This window comes from Hippocampus bargibanti, linkage group LG10, assembly GCF_051943395.1.
Source record: "Hippocampus bargibanti isolate YZ-2025 linkage group LG10, ASM5194339v1, whole genome shotgun sequence".
NCBI classification, from domain to species: domain Eukaryota; kingdom Metazoa; phylum Chordata; class Actinopteri; order Syngnathiformes; family Syngnathidae; genus Hippocampus; species Hippocampus bargibanti.
The window spans coordinates 15,193,355-15,210,827 of NC_142743.1; the positions used below are offsets into that span (position 1 = coordinate 15,193,355).

Below are 17,473 nucleotides of genomic sequence, written 5' to 3' on the forward strand. Positions count from 1 at the left end.
TATTGTTCGTGTGAAAGATAACAGGTTTTAAGTGCAAGTCCTCTGCACTTTTTTCCATTGGCATTAGATTTGCACTGTTCTAAAGTACTCCACGCACAAAATAAGGCTGTGCTTGTAAATCTAAAAATAAAAAAAAATCTAATAATCACGAAACACTTGGGCTAGTTTATGAAAAACAGGAATAAAATGGGCCAAGTTCAAGTTCATAGGTGTCCTATAGGAGGATAATCATAGTACGCCCCCCACTGGCAAATCCGGTTGTATGACACAGAATTAAGGCACACGTTCCACGAGCGTGTAATTTGTTTCAGCCGAAGTGGGGAACCTCAAAATCTAACAGATTTAGGAAATAAATTGTTATTTCACAATATATGAACAAAATGTAGGATATATCTTGTATAGTTTACAGAACATCCATTTGGTGCCGGCAACCATTGCACTTGCATAAAATGCAATTTATACTGCTCATTCAGCGAAATAGTACGTATGTATAATATTCTGGGTGCCTCCATCTTCGAATTCAATCGAATCGTTGAATACACCGCAATTTAATTGAATAGCTCTTGTGTGATTGTGTGTAATGGTGGCACACTTAACTCGGTGCCTCCCGAGGTCATCATAGGCACACGAGGTCTTTGCGCCGTGGACAAGTGTGCGTGTAAACACTACTTCCTTCACCAAACAGCCTCGAACCTTGGCAAATAAAACTATTTGACAGCGCAAAGACGAATGGTGTTGGTTATATAATTGTATACAATGTAAGATGGTAACTTTATTCGCTTGATGCAGAGCCTCGTGAACAAAGGTCTGCGGTAGGAAATCTCCAAGGGTCCGTGACACAACGCGTAAACCAACTTCGGTTAAACTTCTCTGCCGCGTTGTTTGAAGCGTTTGCAGTAAAGCCCACTGTTTTTAAAGCTCTCCTCTGGGGTCCCCGTAGTGAGTTGACCCACGCGGTGTGCGTTTTCTTTCTAAATTGATCAAGGAAGTCTCCCATCTACTCAAATGAGTCGACACGCGAACGGAAAGTCAAGCATATATTTACTTACGCGAAAAGTCCCGTTTGCTCAAGTGCTGGGGTTTGCCTTGTTTGCGGCGAGACATGATGGCTGAAGTGGCGACTTCTCGGTGGAGCTCACATTGGGAAATCCAGGTAAACTCCAAGTGAAAATCTCATGGATGCATCTGACGTCCGTGAGAATCACGAACCGCGGGCGTGAGGTGCTCAAAACGCGAACAAAAGTGAGGTGCATGGATCACACGCGCAACGACGAGGAGTAGTAACGCGCTGCGGGCAGCGTGGGGGAGATCCGCATGACTTTTAGCGCTACAAGACGAAGATGATGGTGTGTGATGATGATGATGACGATTATGATGATGATGACGATGGAGGTCTCATGCAGTGAGCGAAGACCCCCACCAACGCCTCCTCCCCCTCCTCCTCATGCCCTCCCCAAACCCTGAGATGCAAGTTCAAGTGCGGACGTGACGTTCCTGCGAACTTGAACATCAGGAGATAAACCAAAGTGAGATCTCGCAAGCGTGGGCAGGGCCAAGGCGGCCGGTGGGAGGGGGAAGCTACTATAAACACCAATGGACACTGAATATTATGGACTACCTATAGAAATGCCGGGGGCCACCCCGATGACACACCAAAGGACTGGAAAAGAAGGGGGTTGGACCGAGGTATAAAAAAGTCTCACAGAGAGAGAGAGAGAGAGAGAGAGAGAGAGAGAGAGAGAGAGAGAGAGAGAGAGAGAGAGAGAGAGAGAGAGAGAGAGAGAGAGAGAGAGAGAGAGAGAGAGAGAGAGAGAAGCTGATTGGGTTATTTAGTAGGCTATAACAAATACAACAGTATCAGTCACATGTTGAGTGCAAAACCAAAATGCACGGAGAGGGAATGTGCCTCACAATTATCAGAAGATCATTCCAGAGGAGGGAGCAACAGCAGAAAAGGCTCAGTCCACTCTGAGGCTTGCACTTTTGGTTCTGGGCATGTCCAGTAGAATCTGGGCGACAAACCTGAAGAATCAAGCAGGTGCATAGTGGTGAAGTGCATTATGATAATCTAGTGGAGATTTAGGAAAGGCATGAAATCTTATTTCCAAGTTTTGTTTTGAAAGGAAAGGATTTAGCCTGCCAGCTGCATAGAACGAAAGAAGCAATTTTTTTCTTCCGATCGGACTTCAAATCACTGTCCAATTTAGGGCACCTAAATAGTTAAGTGGTTAGCACGTCCACCTCACAGCGCAAATGTGCAGGATACGACACGAAATCCATGTTTTTTCTCATGGCTGTATGGGTTTCACCAAGTACTCTGGTTTCCTTCCACATCCAAAAAGATGCCTCCTATGCATTTCTATCCAATTAGAATTCACGTTGAGCGCAAATTAATTTAGTCTACGGGCGTCGATAGCGTCCACAATAGTTTGATCCTTTGGCGCTATCTAGTGGCTAAAATATTCAAAATTCATGTTGGAGAGAGAGAGAGAGAGAGAGAGAGAGAGAGAGAGAGAGAGAGAGAGAGAGAGAGAGAGAGAGAGAGAGAGAGAGAGAGAGAGAGGAGAGATATAAAAGAGAGAAAGAGAAAAGAGTAACAATTTTGAGAAAAAGCTAAGATGTGAGAGTTATAGATGCAGAGAGAGAGAGAGAGATTTCATTAACAATTTGTTTAATTATAATTTGTATAAAAACACTTAAACAAACCATTGGTCTTCTTTTCCTTTCGGCTTTTCGGCAACAGCGAATCAGTGTCCTCCACCTAACCCGGTTTTGTGCATCCTCTTCTCGCACACCAGCTTCCTTCATGTCCTCTTTGAAAACATCCATAAACCTCCTTTTTGGTCTTCCTCTCGGTCTCCTGCCTGTCATTTCAAGGCTCAGCAACAACAAATGAAAACAAAAGAAATATAATACATTGTCAAATAAACCATTGATAATGTAGTATATTGCATTTGTTGTTTTAATTCGGCATCATTGTAAAAGAAAAATAATAATAAATGGGGAATTTAAAATGCGCTTTTACCGACCTTGGTTCATAACTGTAAAGTGTCCTGGAGAGTTTTGAAAGGTGCGTAGAAATTAAATGTATTTATTATTAGTATTAGTATTAGTATTAGTATTAGTATTAGTATTAGTATTAGTATTAGTATTAGTATTAGTATGTGTGGCAGTGCGCCTGGCTTTCATCAGTAATGTTATTTAATCAAGTTTGGTGTTCTCCAAATTAAGCGCACAGCGCCACTGTGAGGCGAAGGCCCTGCAACGCTTTTCTGGGCTTGGCAGCCAGTGCTGAGAAAGAAGCGCAAACCGCTTCAGCTCTATCCATAAATCTCGTGTGTAGCGGATGGTGATCACCCTGGCAGCGGCTGGTGAGTGATTTGTTTGTTCCGTCCGGCGTGTTTACCAGCAAAGTGTCCTGGTCCTGATGCAAGAGACTTGTTTCGTTCCTCCTGAGAGATGCGGTTAAATGAGCATCGCTGCCTGAGTATGCGCCTCGTGAGAAAGCTAGCTTTGTTTGTCGACCAAACCTGCAAAATCTTGGGTCAACAGCTGACAACAATTGTGTAGGAAATATTGCTGTGTAACAATACACGATGTTTATGCCACCATCGAAGCGTAGCTGCAGGTGTAAAGCAAGGCGGTTGTATGTACGCGGATCAATACACCTGCGGGTAGCTTCTGGATTTAACACTGCAATCAAACGCTGTTGTTAAATACGAAGCTGTGTATAAACAGTAACGTCAGTTGTCTGTCGCGATTGTTAACATCGAATTTTAAACGGTGCAATATTGTGAAAGATGGCCTAAGTTGGCTAATTTTCTGGGGCTTCGTTGGCTGACTCGACATCAGCTGCATCCGCTTGCAAGCATAGTTGATGTGCTGTCATCATGAGAGGAGAGTCAGTACATCTCGCATTGATGTGCAGTCAAGCTTCTAAAGGGGCAACTAGGCCATTGTAGCCAGGGTGCCAGTCCCACACCTCTTCAAACGTGTGGGGGAGGGTATCTCAAAAATGATTATGTAAAATCAGAACCAGATAATGCTCGGATAAATTTGGACATATCCGATATGGCATCCGAATTCATCCATGAGTCAGCAGTGAGGCCTTTTTGCCGGTGATGCTCTTGCAGCGTTCAGGCAGTCAAACTGGTAGTTTGTGTCAAACTACTGACGTTTGTTCATTTTATGCTTGTATTGAATATGTTGTTCATGGAAGAGCTTCAAGGGAAGCACACCTGATCATCTTAAAGAAGGCCATCCTACCTCTCTCTGGACCATGTGTGCAAATGTTTGCTTGGTGGACTTGCTCTGACTGAGCGCGATCGTCAGTCTTAATCCATTTACGCCGAGCGTGTTCATATGAACACAGATAAATTTATTTTCAAATGCATTAATGTTGTTTCTTGCCACATTAATTATTGTTAATTAAATATAATTATATTATTGTTAATTATATACTCCGTTTGAACCTATTTGATACGCTATTTTGATTTTATTTTGATTTTTTTAATGAATGTATCTGTGTTCATATAAACACACTCGGTGTAAGCTGTTCAAATGTATTAATTTTATGGGACATTCTGTCCTCACCCCCTGTTGTCGGTGTCTTTGAGACAGTGATTCATCTGAGTTAGTCAGTATGACTTTTGTTTCCATTGTTGAGTGTAAAAAAAAAAAAAATGTTAAGAAAAGTGCTCTTTGTGGTAATAAAGCAAGGTAAACTACAATTGTCCAACTTCTGTTTGGCCCTGCCTTTATCTGTACAGACATACAGCAAGACTGAAATAAGCATACATTATTTAAAAATAACCCCAAGCGTTCATGAATGGTATGAATTGAAAAATATGAAAAGGAAGGACACTTATTATATTATTATACAATATTATTATACAATAATTATAGATAGTCTTTTGGGCATTATCATTTTAATATGATTTCATTCACAAAAACATGTTACTTCACTCCCAGTTGCAGTTATTTTGTTCATTTTGTGTTAACTGTACTGGCTTTCGTAAGCATAAGTGGTGCAGAAAATGGAAGGATGATGGTTGATTTGCAAATCCCATCTGACTTTGAGCAAAAGGCTCGGTATTCCTGGAACCAGTTGCCATCTGATCACAGGGCACACAAACAAACAACCTATTCGCACTCCACACCACTGGGCCTTCTAGATTATATCATTACGCAAGACTGAATCAAGTTTTCAGCCAAAAAAAATGTGAAATGTGTGGCGAATATGATAACCGCTCAGTGAGCGATGCAGCTCACTGCTGGTTTGGTAACATGAAAGCATCTGTTATAGATCACCGAACATGTATTATACCTGTATTTGAAAGAGCTCTGTTATTGGACATTATTAAATTGTGTAGATGTTTGCAAAGTTATGACGATGATTTATATTCCAAAATCTTTCTTTTCAAGCAGGATGCAATAAAGGTCAAAGGTGATCTTTAAAGGCAGCTATGAGTCTGACATCGTGGTTTCTTGTGAGTGGCAGCGGGACACGTCATCGTCTCCCCAGAGAGATGATCTTCGTGGGAAGAGATGACTGTGAACTCATGCTGCAGGTACAGATTACCGAAATTGAGCCATACTCCCTGCATTATAATCTGATAGGGGGATTGTCTTTGCTTAAAATGATTAGCGGGATTTTATGTGATTTAGTCCCGCAGTGTGGACAAACAACATGCTGTCATCAACTACGAGGTGGATACAGATGAACACAAAGTCAAGGACCTGGGCAGCTTGAATGGGGTGAGTTCCTGGTTAGTTCAAAGTTTTCTGTCAGGCTGTGAGATTTTTGATTTGAGATGCATTTAAAGTTTCAAATATAAATAATTGTGTGGTTTTATATTTCATACGAGGTACTGAAACAGAAACATTTGAAACTCATCTCAGTGTATAAATTGTCATGGATAACTATAACCACAATAATACAACAATGTAAAATGTTTGATTTCAGTTCTCCAACAGGATTTGTTATCCTGCTAAAAGTCCAAATTAGTGAGGCAAATAGGATGTCTAATAGCTCTTCTGTAAAAATTTCAGGGTGTAATCCTGGCTCAATCACATTGTTGTGTTTTTGCAGACTTTTGTCAATGATGTCAGAGTACAAGAGCAAATGTATGTCACACTGAAGATCGATGACAAACTGAGGTTCGGTTACGATATCCTTTGTGCGTGTGCTTCAATCCTCTACTTGGCAGCAACACAGCAGAAGGCCAGAGTATTTGAATAACTCTGAAACCTGACATGCTTCACTCTCCTGCACTCTGTTGCGGGTCATATCAGAATACCACAAAATGATTCTCACCAATAAATACTGTTCTCGCTGTGTTTCACCTTAACTTTTCCCACATACAAACTTGTTCACGGTTGTTCGCGGAGAGCTGCATATACCGGAAGAGGCTCTAAAGGTGAGACTGCCATTCCATATTCGTGTACTGTAGATCCGTGAAATCTCCAGGGGAAAGTGACATGTTGTTCACTGCATTCCTTTGACCCAAAAATACCATATCATATCATCTCCAAACGTGCTCGATATTTTCATTTCTTTTTTTCCTACGTGTCTCCTCTCATGTCAATGCTTTCAACCTCATTGCAGCATGAGAAGTTTAGTAGCCAACTTCAGCTCAGCCAGAGAAGGCCTCAAGAGGGGGAGCCATCAAAATCAGAAGTCAAATATTCTGAGGCAGCCGCACCCGTGTGTGAGGCGGCCTCTGCTAAAGAGCCCAACCGGGTGGAAGAAAAGATGACCGGTTAGTTACCAGGCCACGGTGCAAAGACCACAGCCTGTAATGTTTTCTGAGTGATTACAGTGCTTTGCCTATCCATTTGTCTGCTTGAACAGGTCGTCCTGTTTTGTTCTGGCAATGTTAGTGCCCAAACCATAATGAAACCTATACTTTCATTGTTGTAGATGTAGCGGTTTTGCACAGAGGAACACCCCTCTATGGACAGCCTGCATGGTGGGGTGATGGGGAAGCTGATAATAATTTTGGAAGGCCTGAAGAAAATGATTCTGATCGAAAACCACTAACAGGTCCATAATGCCCAACATATTATTATTATTATTATTATTATTATTATTATTATTATTATTATTATTATTATTATTATTATTATTATTATTATTATTATAGTAATGTACATGACACCATAACAAGCTTAAATCTAGTCACATTTATTTTGTTTATGGAGCTTCAGAAATACAATATTTTTATCTATCTCAGAATCCAAATTGACCAGAATTTATAGTGCGAAGTATGAACCACCATGCCAACATGTTTTGTCTAACAGATACAAAGAAGAGTGTGGAAATACCAAAGTCTGCCCTGCAAATGACCTCCTCTCAGGAGCCAAGCTACTTTGAAATCCCAACCAAAGATGGCCCCCTAGAAGGTAACGCGATTGGTGACGCTACGTTTCGAGATCAAGAGGCCACTAGTTCATCCGTTGCTGAGCCTGTCCATGGTCATGCATCCTACACCATTGAATTTGACCCCGGAGCATCAGGTAAAGTGACGGTCAAAGATCGAGTGGCAAAGTTGGGCTTAGATACAAGGCCACGTCCAAAAAGGGGAGTGGGAGAGGAACTGAGTCCACTTCAGACAGCCATGGTGGCCGCAGAGGTCAAAGTTGCTGATTGGCTAGCCCAGAATGAGCTGCCTTTGACTGTGAAAGAAACGGCTGCAGAAGATGGCGAGGAAAGTGTGAAGAGTGATGTACCTGTTCATCTGAGGAGTCTGAAAGGTACTGACTGTGTGTACATATGCTACCATTTGAGTAAAATTATGCTGCACTCAATTAACGGTCATTTCCCATTCTTCTATGCCAGGCAGCAAACACGAGGATGGCACACAGAGTGATTCAGAGAACGCACTTGGAGAACAACGTAGGGTTGCTGCACTAAAGGAACGCCCTTTGGGGCTTTGGGGTGGAGAAGGAATAAAGATCAGGGAAGGGCGCGCAAATGTGCCTGAGGGGCTCTTTGCGGAGGAGGAAAGTCCAGCTCGCCGTCGTCGGTCTTCAAGTACAAAAGTGCTAGCAAGCTTTGTAGAAAGGCAACATAGCGCTGCACCACACCAACAAAATAGTCGTGATGAATGCTATCAATGCACAGATGATGCCAGCGACAGAGGAACATATACCATTGACCTGGAAAATGGTGACCATGAAGAAGAAGAGGCTCGAAAATTGATTGACAAGGTGGGAAAGATGAAGAAATTTAACATGTTCAGTGCAAAAATATTTTTTCCCTCTCCCTATTTCAGGTGTTTGGTGTCGATGAACTCGAGGCTATGGATGTTTCCATAGTTGGGAATACAGGCTTGAAAGATATCCTCCCCTCCCAGAGGTCTGCTGCTCGAGATAAAGGAAAACCTGGCTTCAGAGGAACAGAGGTGCAAAATCAGAGTTGACAATAGTGCTTAATTACCAAAAGAACATCATATCAACGGAGAATCATCGTGGTGGCAGTGTCAAGCTTTATGGGCTTACTGTCTCCAACTAGAAATGTGATCTTAGACACAGTGGAGAGCATCACTGAACATTTCCAAATACCGGTCAGTGTGAGCATGTAACCTTCAGGCTTGAGCTCAAAAGAACAAAAATGTCACAAAAAGTCAACTACAACATCTGAAATGGATTTGAGGTGAGTTGGAGGCACTTCAAACGGTGGCAGGTGTGTGCTGACTTATATATAAGATGGGTGTGACTGTGACTGGTTAATTATAAAACAGCCACACCCCCCAATTACAAGATGATGTGTACACTTGTGCAACCACATCGCCTCAATTGCTTCTTTTCACTTGCCTTGTAGATTATGTTGTGCGGGCCATCGGTCACAGTATCGGGGAGAAAGTTATGGGAGCATACTACTCCCATTGTAGTTTCAGGATGAGGTTTGTCTTAGAATCCTGTTGAGTAGATTTTCCATGCTGTCTTTTTGCAGGCACTGTCTGAGGAACTGGTGGTTGGTGGTCCTCGCTGGGTCTCACAGTGGGCTATCCTCGCTGCCAGCCACATAAGGACAGACCCTGAGGGATCTGGTGGTGAGAGTCAATGTTTAGTTTCCGACAAAGGTACGTCGAGTGCCAGCTAGGACAATGTTTCCCTTAGAATACAAATAATATCAATGCATTTGGTTTATCTGCAGAAAGTGTCAGGACAGTTCATAAATAAACTTCGTTTTAAGCACCGCACGCTCACCAGCAACATACATTTGAGAACTAATATTGGAAATACTGTATTTTATTTTTCAGCAGATGCAAATAAATCCAGTCATTACTTTGCCTCATCCGGTCAAAGAGTTCCCGATGAAGAACGAGGAACAAGGACTTCAATCTGTGATATGGGAGAGAAGCAGGATACGGAACTGCAAGAGAAGGAGAACCAGGAGGGGAAGTTAGCAGGAGAGGGAATTTCGCCTGCTCAGGACAGCCCTAGCCGTTCTTCTTCAGCCAAGTCACAGGGCAGTAGTTATGGGAGAGCAAGTCAAACGGGTGCGATGACAAAATTTCCCCCTCGGCCAAAGACAAGTGGAGAGAGAAGAAAAGAGGAAGTGCAGAAAAGGAAAAAGGAAGAGACTAGTGGCAAACCTTTTTTGAGACAGGAGAGTTTTACTGTGGAGAAACCAAGCTCCAATGTACCCATTGAGCTGATTCCTCGCATTGATGGACTCACAGGAAGCAGACCCCCTAGTAGGCAGGCTGCCATTGAGAGTGAGACACGTCAGAAAGACTCTGAAGCAGTGGCAGCTTTCTTAGAGACCACTGTATCAGACCAAGGGGATCCACCAAGTCAGTCCATTGAAGGTTCCATGTCACCAGAGTCCGATGTGGACACAACTAGTACAGTGAGCCAAGCTGATGGAGCAAAGAAAATGGTTCAAAAACGGCGAATTCTCGTTGGACAGCAAAAGCAGAAACCCATTGTGTGCTCCAACAACAAACGCCCAGCTGATGGTTCAGAGACACAGGACAACAGCGTCAAGACCAGAACACATGATCTTCAGCACCCCTGGACTTCTCTGGAGCTCACAGATGATGATATCAACTCAAACTCACTTCTCTGTGATACTCGGCCTACCACAAAGGAAACCAAAAGTTCACGGGCCAGAACCCAAACAGAAAGTACTACAGTGGGAGCTAGCACTAAGTCCAGTCGGGCGAAGATCAACCAGGCACCTGCATCTCTTCCAACCAGTAAAACAACAAGTGCACCAAAGCCAAGGCCCACACGGGCATCCATTTTGAGGCGAGCCCGACTTGGTGACTCTACTGACACCGAACCTGTAGATTTGGACAGGATGTCTGTGGCCTCTGAGGCCTCAACTACTAGCTCCACATCCAGGACAGGTCTGACGAAAAGAGGAATGTCTAGGATAGAGGCTCTGGCACAGCCGAGGAGACCAAGAGTCGCTTCTCCTTCTGCCCAGAGTGACTCTGAAGCTACCGTGACCAGGAGTAGAGGATTCGGAGCGAGAAGTACTGCCGGTGATTATGCTGTTAGACACGGATTAAGAGGGTCTAATGTGACCTCAGCATGCGGACCCAGAGCCAGGGCGAACAGTGCTTCCAAGCTCCCTGACAAAAGTAAACCCACCTCCTCATATGGACAGGCCACACCAGCAGGTATTTTTTTGAGTATATGCTACTTAGTTGATGCCTTCCTTTTATGGATCCGTCTGATATTGTTCAAATCAATAACCTTTAAAGTGTCAATCAATGTCTAATCATTTGGGGGGGGGTGCCATAGCCAGCACTCGTTGGCGCCGTGTGCCTGTGGAGTATGCCTCTACCTCAGAAGATGAGTACGGATCCAACCGCCATATGTCCAAACAGGGCCAGGCACGGCCAGTTCCAGTCACACGAGTGGCACAACTTGGAGTCTCAGGGCCAACTGGTCCTAATTCTGCAGGCTTGAAGTCAGCATCTCGAGATCAGGATGCATATGTGAGAGATTGGACAGCCCACAGTGAGGAAATAGCCAGGTATGTCGGTGGAGTTTGAAAACATGAAATGATAGAAACTAATCTGTTAATATTTATGGTGTGAGACAGCCTTTTGGATTACCATTAACAAATAGAAATACTGTACATACGTGCTGGTGGCTCTTTAGTTTTAACTGATCACACTAATGCTTTCAAGCTGCTCACCCGCAGAAAAAAATATCCTGTGACTGTAAAGTGTCCTTGAGAGTTTGAAAGGTGCTTATAAATGAAATATTATTATTATTATTATTATTATTATTATTATTATTATTATTATTATTATTATTATTATTAAAAGGCTGACTGAGAATAATAATGATAATGGGGGCTGAAAAGATAGAGCGAAACACTGTTGATGTAACTTTATTTGTTCAGGCATTACTATTGTATCTAGCACACAAGTGTCAAAATCAAGGCCCGGGGGCCAAATGCTGCCCACCACATCATTTTTTTCGGCCCGCAAAAGCAAATCAAACTTGTGAAATTCAATGATGCCCGCTAAAATCCTAACCAATATTTCAGATTTTTGGATGTAAACCACAATGACAGTCATTATTCTTGACTTCAGATTTGACAACTAGTTATTAATTCATTTGTTGTGCGCTCTATGTAATATGTGGAGGGGATTAAACATTCTAATGGCTTCCCAAATTCATAACAGCCCTCGAGAAGAAACCATAACTACAATGTGCCCCGCGGCAAAAAAAATGACTTTGACACTCATGCTCTAACATTTGTCTCTCTTGCAATAGAACAGATCAACAATCCGACAGAATTATGCTTCCACTTGCAAATTTAACAGTTTGAAATTGTGTTCTCATGCTTGTAAGCTTCCCCATTATCCCACTAAATTTAACAAGGCTAATTATGGACAAACTGTTCAATTTTAGTCTTATTAGATCACAAGACATGTATCAAGATGTTAAGTTATTTAACCCTATTGTGTATTTGTGAAGTATAATCTGGAAGGTTTTTTGTTGTTCTTGTTGTTGTTGTATTTTTTTAAACAAGGGGTGGAGTGTAATGTTTCACCCTGTCAAAGTGGCCTTTCAGCCCATGTCAGAGCAGTACTTATTTCACTGTGGCTAATGATACCCTCTTTCCACCTTCAGTCAGCATCTTCCCAAGGTCTTTTGTTGTTCTTGGCTTGATTTGCACACTTTAGCCCGACTCATGGCATTTCATTCCTCTTTGTACTTTCATATAATTGTTTCAATCGATAAACTTTGCACCTTGAGGCTTATGGAAATTGCACCCAAGGACGAATAGCAATTCCGTATTAGTATTTTACAATGCAAGCATCAAAAACAAGTTTGACAACAGTTGAAATGTGGAAGATTGTGGAAGATGATTTTTGTCACAGATGAAACACAGGCATTTCCCTTTAAAATTATGATTACAAATGTCAAAGGATGTGAATAACAGTACAGTATGTATAAGGCACAGATGTCAAAGTCAAGGCCCGCGGGCCAAATCCGGCCCGCCACATCATTTTTTTCGGCCCGCGAAAGCAAATCAAACTTGTGAAATTCCATGATAATTGCTAAAATCTGGGCCAAAATTTCATATTTTGGGATGTCAACCACAATAAAAGTCATTATTCTTGACTTCAGATTTGAAAACGAGTTATTCATTAATTTGCTGTGTGCTCTATATGTAATATTTGAAGGGATGTAAACATTCTAATGGGTTCCCCAAATTCATAACGGCCCTCGAGAGGAAACCATAACTACAATGTGACCCGCGGCAAAAAATTACTTTGACACCCCTGGTATAAGGTAACAACAAAAACACTTTGAATGTGAGTGCTTACTTAAAACACAAGGGAACGTCTAGTGTGTATTTTGCTTCTCTTCTCACTACAATCCCCCATTCACACAACTTGTTCTTTTTGAAATGGTGCTCTTGTGAGATATAGCCTTTCTGGTTCAAACGTCACAAGTTTTGTACGGCTGCCTACTTTACAGATCCAGTTGTACCATTTTAGCCCTTCAGTACCCCTGTTTTGTGTGCTCAGTATGAAATGAAATGGTCGATTGACATGCTAAAAGTGACATTCGGTTCCCACATTTGCTCAACAGAATAAGCCAGGACCTTGCCAAAGACCTAGCGATGCTTGCAAGAGAAATTCACGATGTAGCTGGAGAGATTGACTCAGTCAGCCCTGCAGCCACTGACCCTGGAGTCGTGGTATTGTCCAAAGATTTAACTGTAGTTAATCAGCAAAATATGGATGCGGTAGTCATGCAAAATAAAACAAATCATTGAATTTATATTCTTATATACGTAGTTGGAGGAATGTCAAGATCGCTTGGACCAAGGGGATCCCTCCACGGACCACAGCACTGCTCTGGAAACAAATGGAAAGTCAGTTGAAATGAGACAGAGGTCCTGCAATCCACAGGGACCTCGCTCCATTCGTCGACAAACATGGAACCGCGATGAAGTGAGTCTACCTGGAACATAGAAAATAGCTCACCTTCATAGTTTGCCCCACCTCCAGTAAAGCCATGAAACAATACTAAAATCTATTTTATTTTCTATTGACCAAACAAGCACTTAGTGGCTGCTGTTAGAATTGTGATTGCCAGAAGCGTGTGGGTCAGAGGATCCTCCGTCTGCACACACTACAGCTTTGAATGTGTTTTCGCCCATGTGGGCTTTTTGTCTGCCTTGTTTATTGAAATTGGCTCAGGTTTTTCTCATGAAAGACTTGGTTAATTGGTTTAATATAGATGTAAAACAAAACATTTAAAATAGGATTCTTTCATAAGTGAGTAAATGATCATTATATGATTAAAATGAAGTATTCAACATGCTTTACGTGATTTTTTTTTACTGTCATTTAGGACTGACCTGGCAATTGAAATCCGAAATCAATGGTTGCCTTTCAACCTTTACGTTTGCTGTTTAAGAACGATCTTTTCTTAAATATATATCATAAGTATTTATATAGAGTGTAGCAGCAGTAAAATGAACCGTTTATTCATGCTTGTGTATTTTTTTTAAAAATATATGCTTTTCCCCGGCAGGCGATGACGCTAGACAGCTTACTCCTACCATCTGTGAATCTGCTTTCAAATAGAATACGGCAATCTGTCGATAAAACAGCCAACAAAATCAGGTGAGCATCATACCAAGTCACATTAAGCACTTCTGTTGACTAGTGTTTCAGATATCGTAGTTATTTGGACTGAGAAGCACAGGATAGCAATATATTCATTCTTGAAATGTATCTTTTTGGTTTTTTTCTTTGATATTCTTTTTATTTACTGAAACTAGCTCGACCAATATGAGTGACACATCACAAAGGTTCCCACCTCTGGCCAGCTGTGAATTTTAACCGTTCATTGCTACCACATTACACATAATGTTAAGGAAATTATGGTATTCAAAATCCGAGTGGGCATGCAAAATAAATTCATGTATTTTGCTTGTCAATTCTTCTGCAACTCTAGGATCATTTTTAAGGATAAAGACCGGAAATGGGAAGAGATTGAGAGCACACTTCAGGCAGAACATGACTCCTTGCTGTTGTTGAAAAGTTCCAACAAGGTGAAAATCCTTGTCCTTAAATCTCATGTTTCTTCATTTAGTTTAAATTCAATTGTTTGTAACTTGAAGGAAATATGGTGTCTGCTGGTATACACTCGATGTCTATTCATCATACCAGCGAGATATATATATATATATATATATATATAAAGAGAGAGATTAATACAAATTGACAGAGCATGAAAGACAATTTATCATGGCTACAGCAATGGGAGACGTTGCTTAGAGGAGTAATCCCATCATTTTTCACTGAATGGAATTAGTGTCATTCAGTAGAAAATCCATTCTCTGTAATAGTAAACATAAAATATTGGATTACTTTTAGTGGCCGTCATAGAAATTTTTGATAGAATATTTGTGTATGGGGTTAAGGGGGTGGGGGTACCCCTGGAGTTGGACAGTCCTACTCCTCAGCGACAATGTGACATGGTTCTGAATTAGACAGCCCACTGTGCTCATCTTGATGGCTGTGAGAGGACTCATGAAGAAAGAAGGGATGAGTGTGTGTTTATTAAAAAATAATTGTCTATTTTGCATGCAAGATCAAACTACAAACTTCACCTGACTTGTGAAGTGCATGCTGTTTTTTTTTTCTTTTCCAGGAGATTTCCACGGTCATTCAGGACCTAAAGAGAGTGGAAAGACAACTTCTTGGTATGCATCTCATAAACGTCATATTGGATGGATGGATGGATAGATAGATAGATAGATAGATAGATAGATAGATAGATAGATAGATAGATAGATAGATAGATAGATAGATAGATAGATAGATAGATAGATAGATAGATAGATAGATAGATAGATAGATAGATAGATAGATAGATAGATAGATAGATAGATAGATAGATAGATAGATAGATAGATAGATAGATAGATGGATTGATGGGGTGGGCTGGGTGGATGGACAGATGTAATCGATTGGTTGGGGGAAGGTGGGGTGGAGGGAGAGAAAAGAAACCGATGTGTTCAGCATATTTTGCGTTTGAGAGCCTTTTACTGAGCATCTTCATTAAGTTCATACAGTTGCTTGTTCTGTAGCCACAAAGGGGTCACAAGCCAGTGTCTTCTTGTGCTGGTCCCAAGCGCAGAAAAAGTTGTTATCCCGTGTCTGTAAAGTGTCCGTGACAGTTTTGAAAGGCGCTTAAAAATAAAATGTATTATTATTATTATTATTATTATTATTATTATTATTATTATTATAAATACAGAGGGTTGTGTCTGGAAGGGCATCCAACATAAAAGCTCGGCCAAAACAAACCTCTGAAGATGGAGGACACTGATTCGCTTGAAGGGAAAAGCTGGAAGGAAAAGAAGTCTGCAGCATATTTTTAAACTTCCTCTTGTTAAACAATACACAATGTTTTTTTTTGTTATCCTTAAAAATGCCTTCTGTCACATGTAAATTTATAGGACCTTAATTGGAAGCATGTCATATCAATTACCGATGGATGTTTTTTTCCTCCTTGGCCAGTGATTGATATGATGGTAGATCCAGACGGGACCCTGGATGCTCTGACAAGTCTGGGCCTGACCAGCCCATTAACTGGTCAGAAGGTTCCTGCAACTCATCAAATAGAATCTGTTCCTACTGGAGGAGAGGCTTTTTCTCATACATTGTCGGACTCAAGGCATGAAGTTGCTCCCGGCGAATCTCATGGACTGTCAGAGTGTTTACAAGTAGCGGAGCACGTTAAAGGGTCCCCACACACAAGTGGATAGTTTACAGCACTGGAAGACTCTTCCAAAAAAGTGTTCACAATTTTGACATAATCTATCAGTACAATACAGGTTTGGGATCTGGAAACGTGACTTGATTGTTTGCAATGGTTGACTTCATTTTTGTCTTGATGCAAAACAATTTCTTGCATGTTTTTTTTCCATTGTTTTTTTGGGGGGGCACAGTTACAATATATCTACCAAAGTCATATATGTGATTCATAAACATCTGTCCAGTGACTTCTCATTATCAATACAAATAAGTAGTGTAACCTAAAAAGAAAGGTTGAGGCAATGGTGTCAAAAAAGAATCTACAACAATGGTTTTTTTGTGTGCAAAGAGAACTGAGATGTACAGTATTTACCTTGTAGCTGATTGTTATATTTCAAATCCCAACAAGTACATGCCTTTGCCATGTGAAACTATGTGCAACCGGGTAGAATAGAAAGGTCCAATGTAGCTTCGAGAAAAGATTTTATTCTCCCTTAAGTCTGTTGTCACAAGTGCCCTAACTCAAGCAAACATGGCAGTAAAAAGAGCAGAAAGGGCAAAGAAGATAGTGAGATTGAAGCTATGTCAACAACGGTGTGTAAAGGATGAGAAGATGCACGTTCTAATGCTCCGTTCGTGGTGGTTGTTTGGTGAAAACATATGCAAGGTTGCAGTCATTGGGGGGGGGGGGGGGGGGGAAGCTACATCCAATTGTATTTGATTGCAGTGTTGTTTGAGCCAGCATAGACAGGCTCTACCTCCAAGTCTTGCAGGGGTGGGCTGCAACAATGCAAAGGAGGGATGGATAGATTTTTATCACCTTATCGTTTACATGGGAATGTAATCTGATCAAATTTTACCTAAGAAATTTAACAAGTACTACTAACTGCATTTTGTGATAGGCACTTTCAACTTTGTTGGTTGACAATTTAAAAAAAAGATTGATTTGGATGGTTTGTAAAAAAAATACGTTTTTTTCATGATTTTAGTACAGATGTTAACTTAACAATACCCCTGTATTGTTTGCCTTGTTTCCAATAAAATGCATGATAGTCCTACTTTTCCATTCTTAAGTGACCCTCACTGAGTGTACCTCTAATGTTTTAAAAACAAAGGTGTGAAATAAGGATGCCACAATGTGACTTTGACGCGGAACAAGATTTTTTTTTTCCATTTGCAACAATCATTTTGTTTTCCCGTAAGTGGATCTA

At 41.2% G+C, this 17,473-nt stretch overlaps 2 protein-coding genes across 5 annotated transcripts in view; one reads left to right on the forward strand and one right to left on the reverse strand.

The window, feature by feature from the left end:
- Positions 1-1,529, reverse strand: part of LOC148892602 (BCL11 transcription factor A-like) — a 37,110-nt gene extending 35,581 nt beyond the window's left edge. Inside the window, exon 1 of the mRNA XM_089006818.1 lies at positions 1,050-1,529. Coding sequence (XP_088862944.1) covers positions 1,050-1,104 — 55 coding nt within the window. The 5' untranslated portion in view covers positions 1,105-1,529. The remainder of the gene's footprint in view (positions 1-1,049) is intronic.
- A 1,715-nt stretch (positions 1,530-3,244) lies between these two features.
- On the forward strand, positions 3,245-17,314 carry cep170ab (centrosomal protein 170Ab). Of its 4 annotated transcripts, none has more exons than XM_089006785.1 (19): positions 3,245-3,371; positions 5,425-5,570; positions 5,668-5,757; positions 6,092-6,170; positions 6,361-6,419; positions 6,608-6,761; positions 6,923-7,045; positions 7,303-7,755; positions 7,841-8,211; positions 8,277-8,405; positions 8,957-9,086; positions 9,267-10,637; positions 10,762-10,996; positions 13,078-13,186; positions 13,287-13,442; positions 14,029-14,120; positions 14,455-14,551; positions 15,154-15,205; positions 16,026-17,314. In XM_089006785.1, exons 2-19 carry the CDS (start codon positions 5,466-5,468, stop codon positions 16,271-16,273), a joined length of 4,053 nt encoding a protein of 1,350 aa, XP_088862911.1. In that variant the 5' UTR covers positions 3,245-3,371; positions 5,425-5,465; the 3' UTR covers positions 16,274-17,314. The 4 variants fall into 4 exon arrangements, with proteins under 4 accessions (XP_088862911.1, XP_088862914.1, XP_088862913.1 ...); XM_089006788.1 differs by having other exon boundaries at positions 13,078-13,183; XM_089006787.1 differs by having other exon boundaries at positions 9,270-10,637.
- The last annotated feature ends 159 nt before the right edge of the window (positions 17,315-17,473 follow it).

What these genes read in the sequence shown, in the direction of transcription:
- cep170ab (XM_089006785.1), top strand. Translation starts at nt 5,466, where the DNA reads ATGAGTCTGACATCGTGGTTTCTTGTGAGTGGCAGCGGGACACGTCAT. An exon ending in GGTGGAAGAAAAGATGACCG is followed by an intron (nt 6,762 to 6,922) that starts GTTAGTTACCAG and finishes TCATTGTTGTAG; the next exon opens with ATGTAGCGGTTTTGCACAGA. An exon ending in CTGGCTTCAGAGGAACAGAG is followed by an intron (nt 8,406 to 8,956) that starts GTGCAAAATCAG and finishes GTCTTTTTGCAG; the next exon opens with GCACTGTCTGAGGAACTGGT.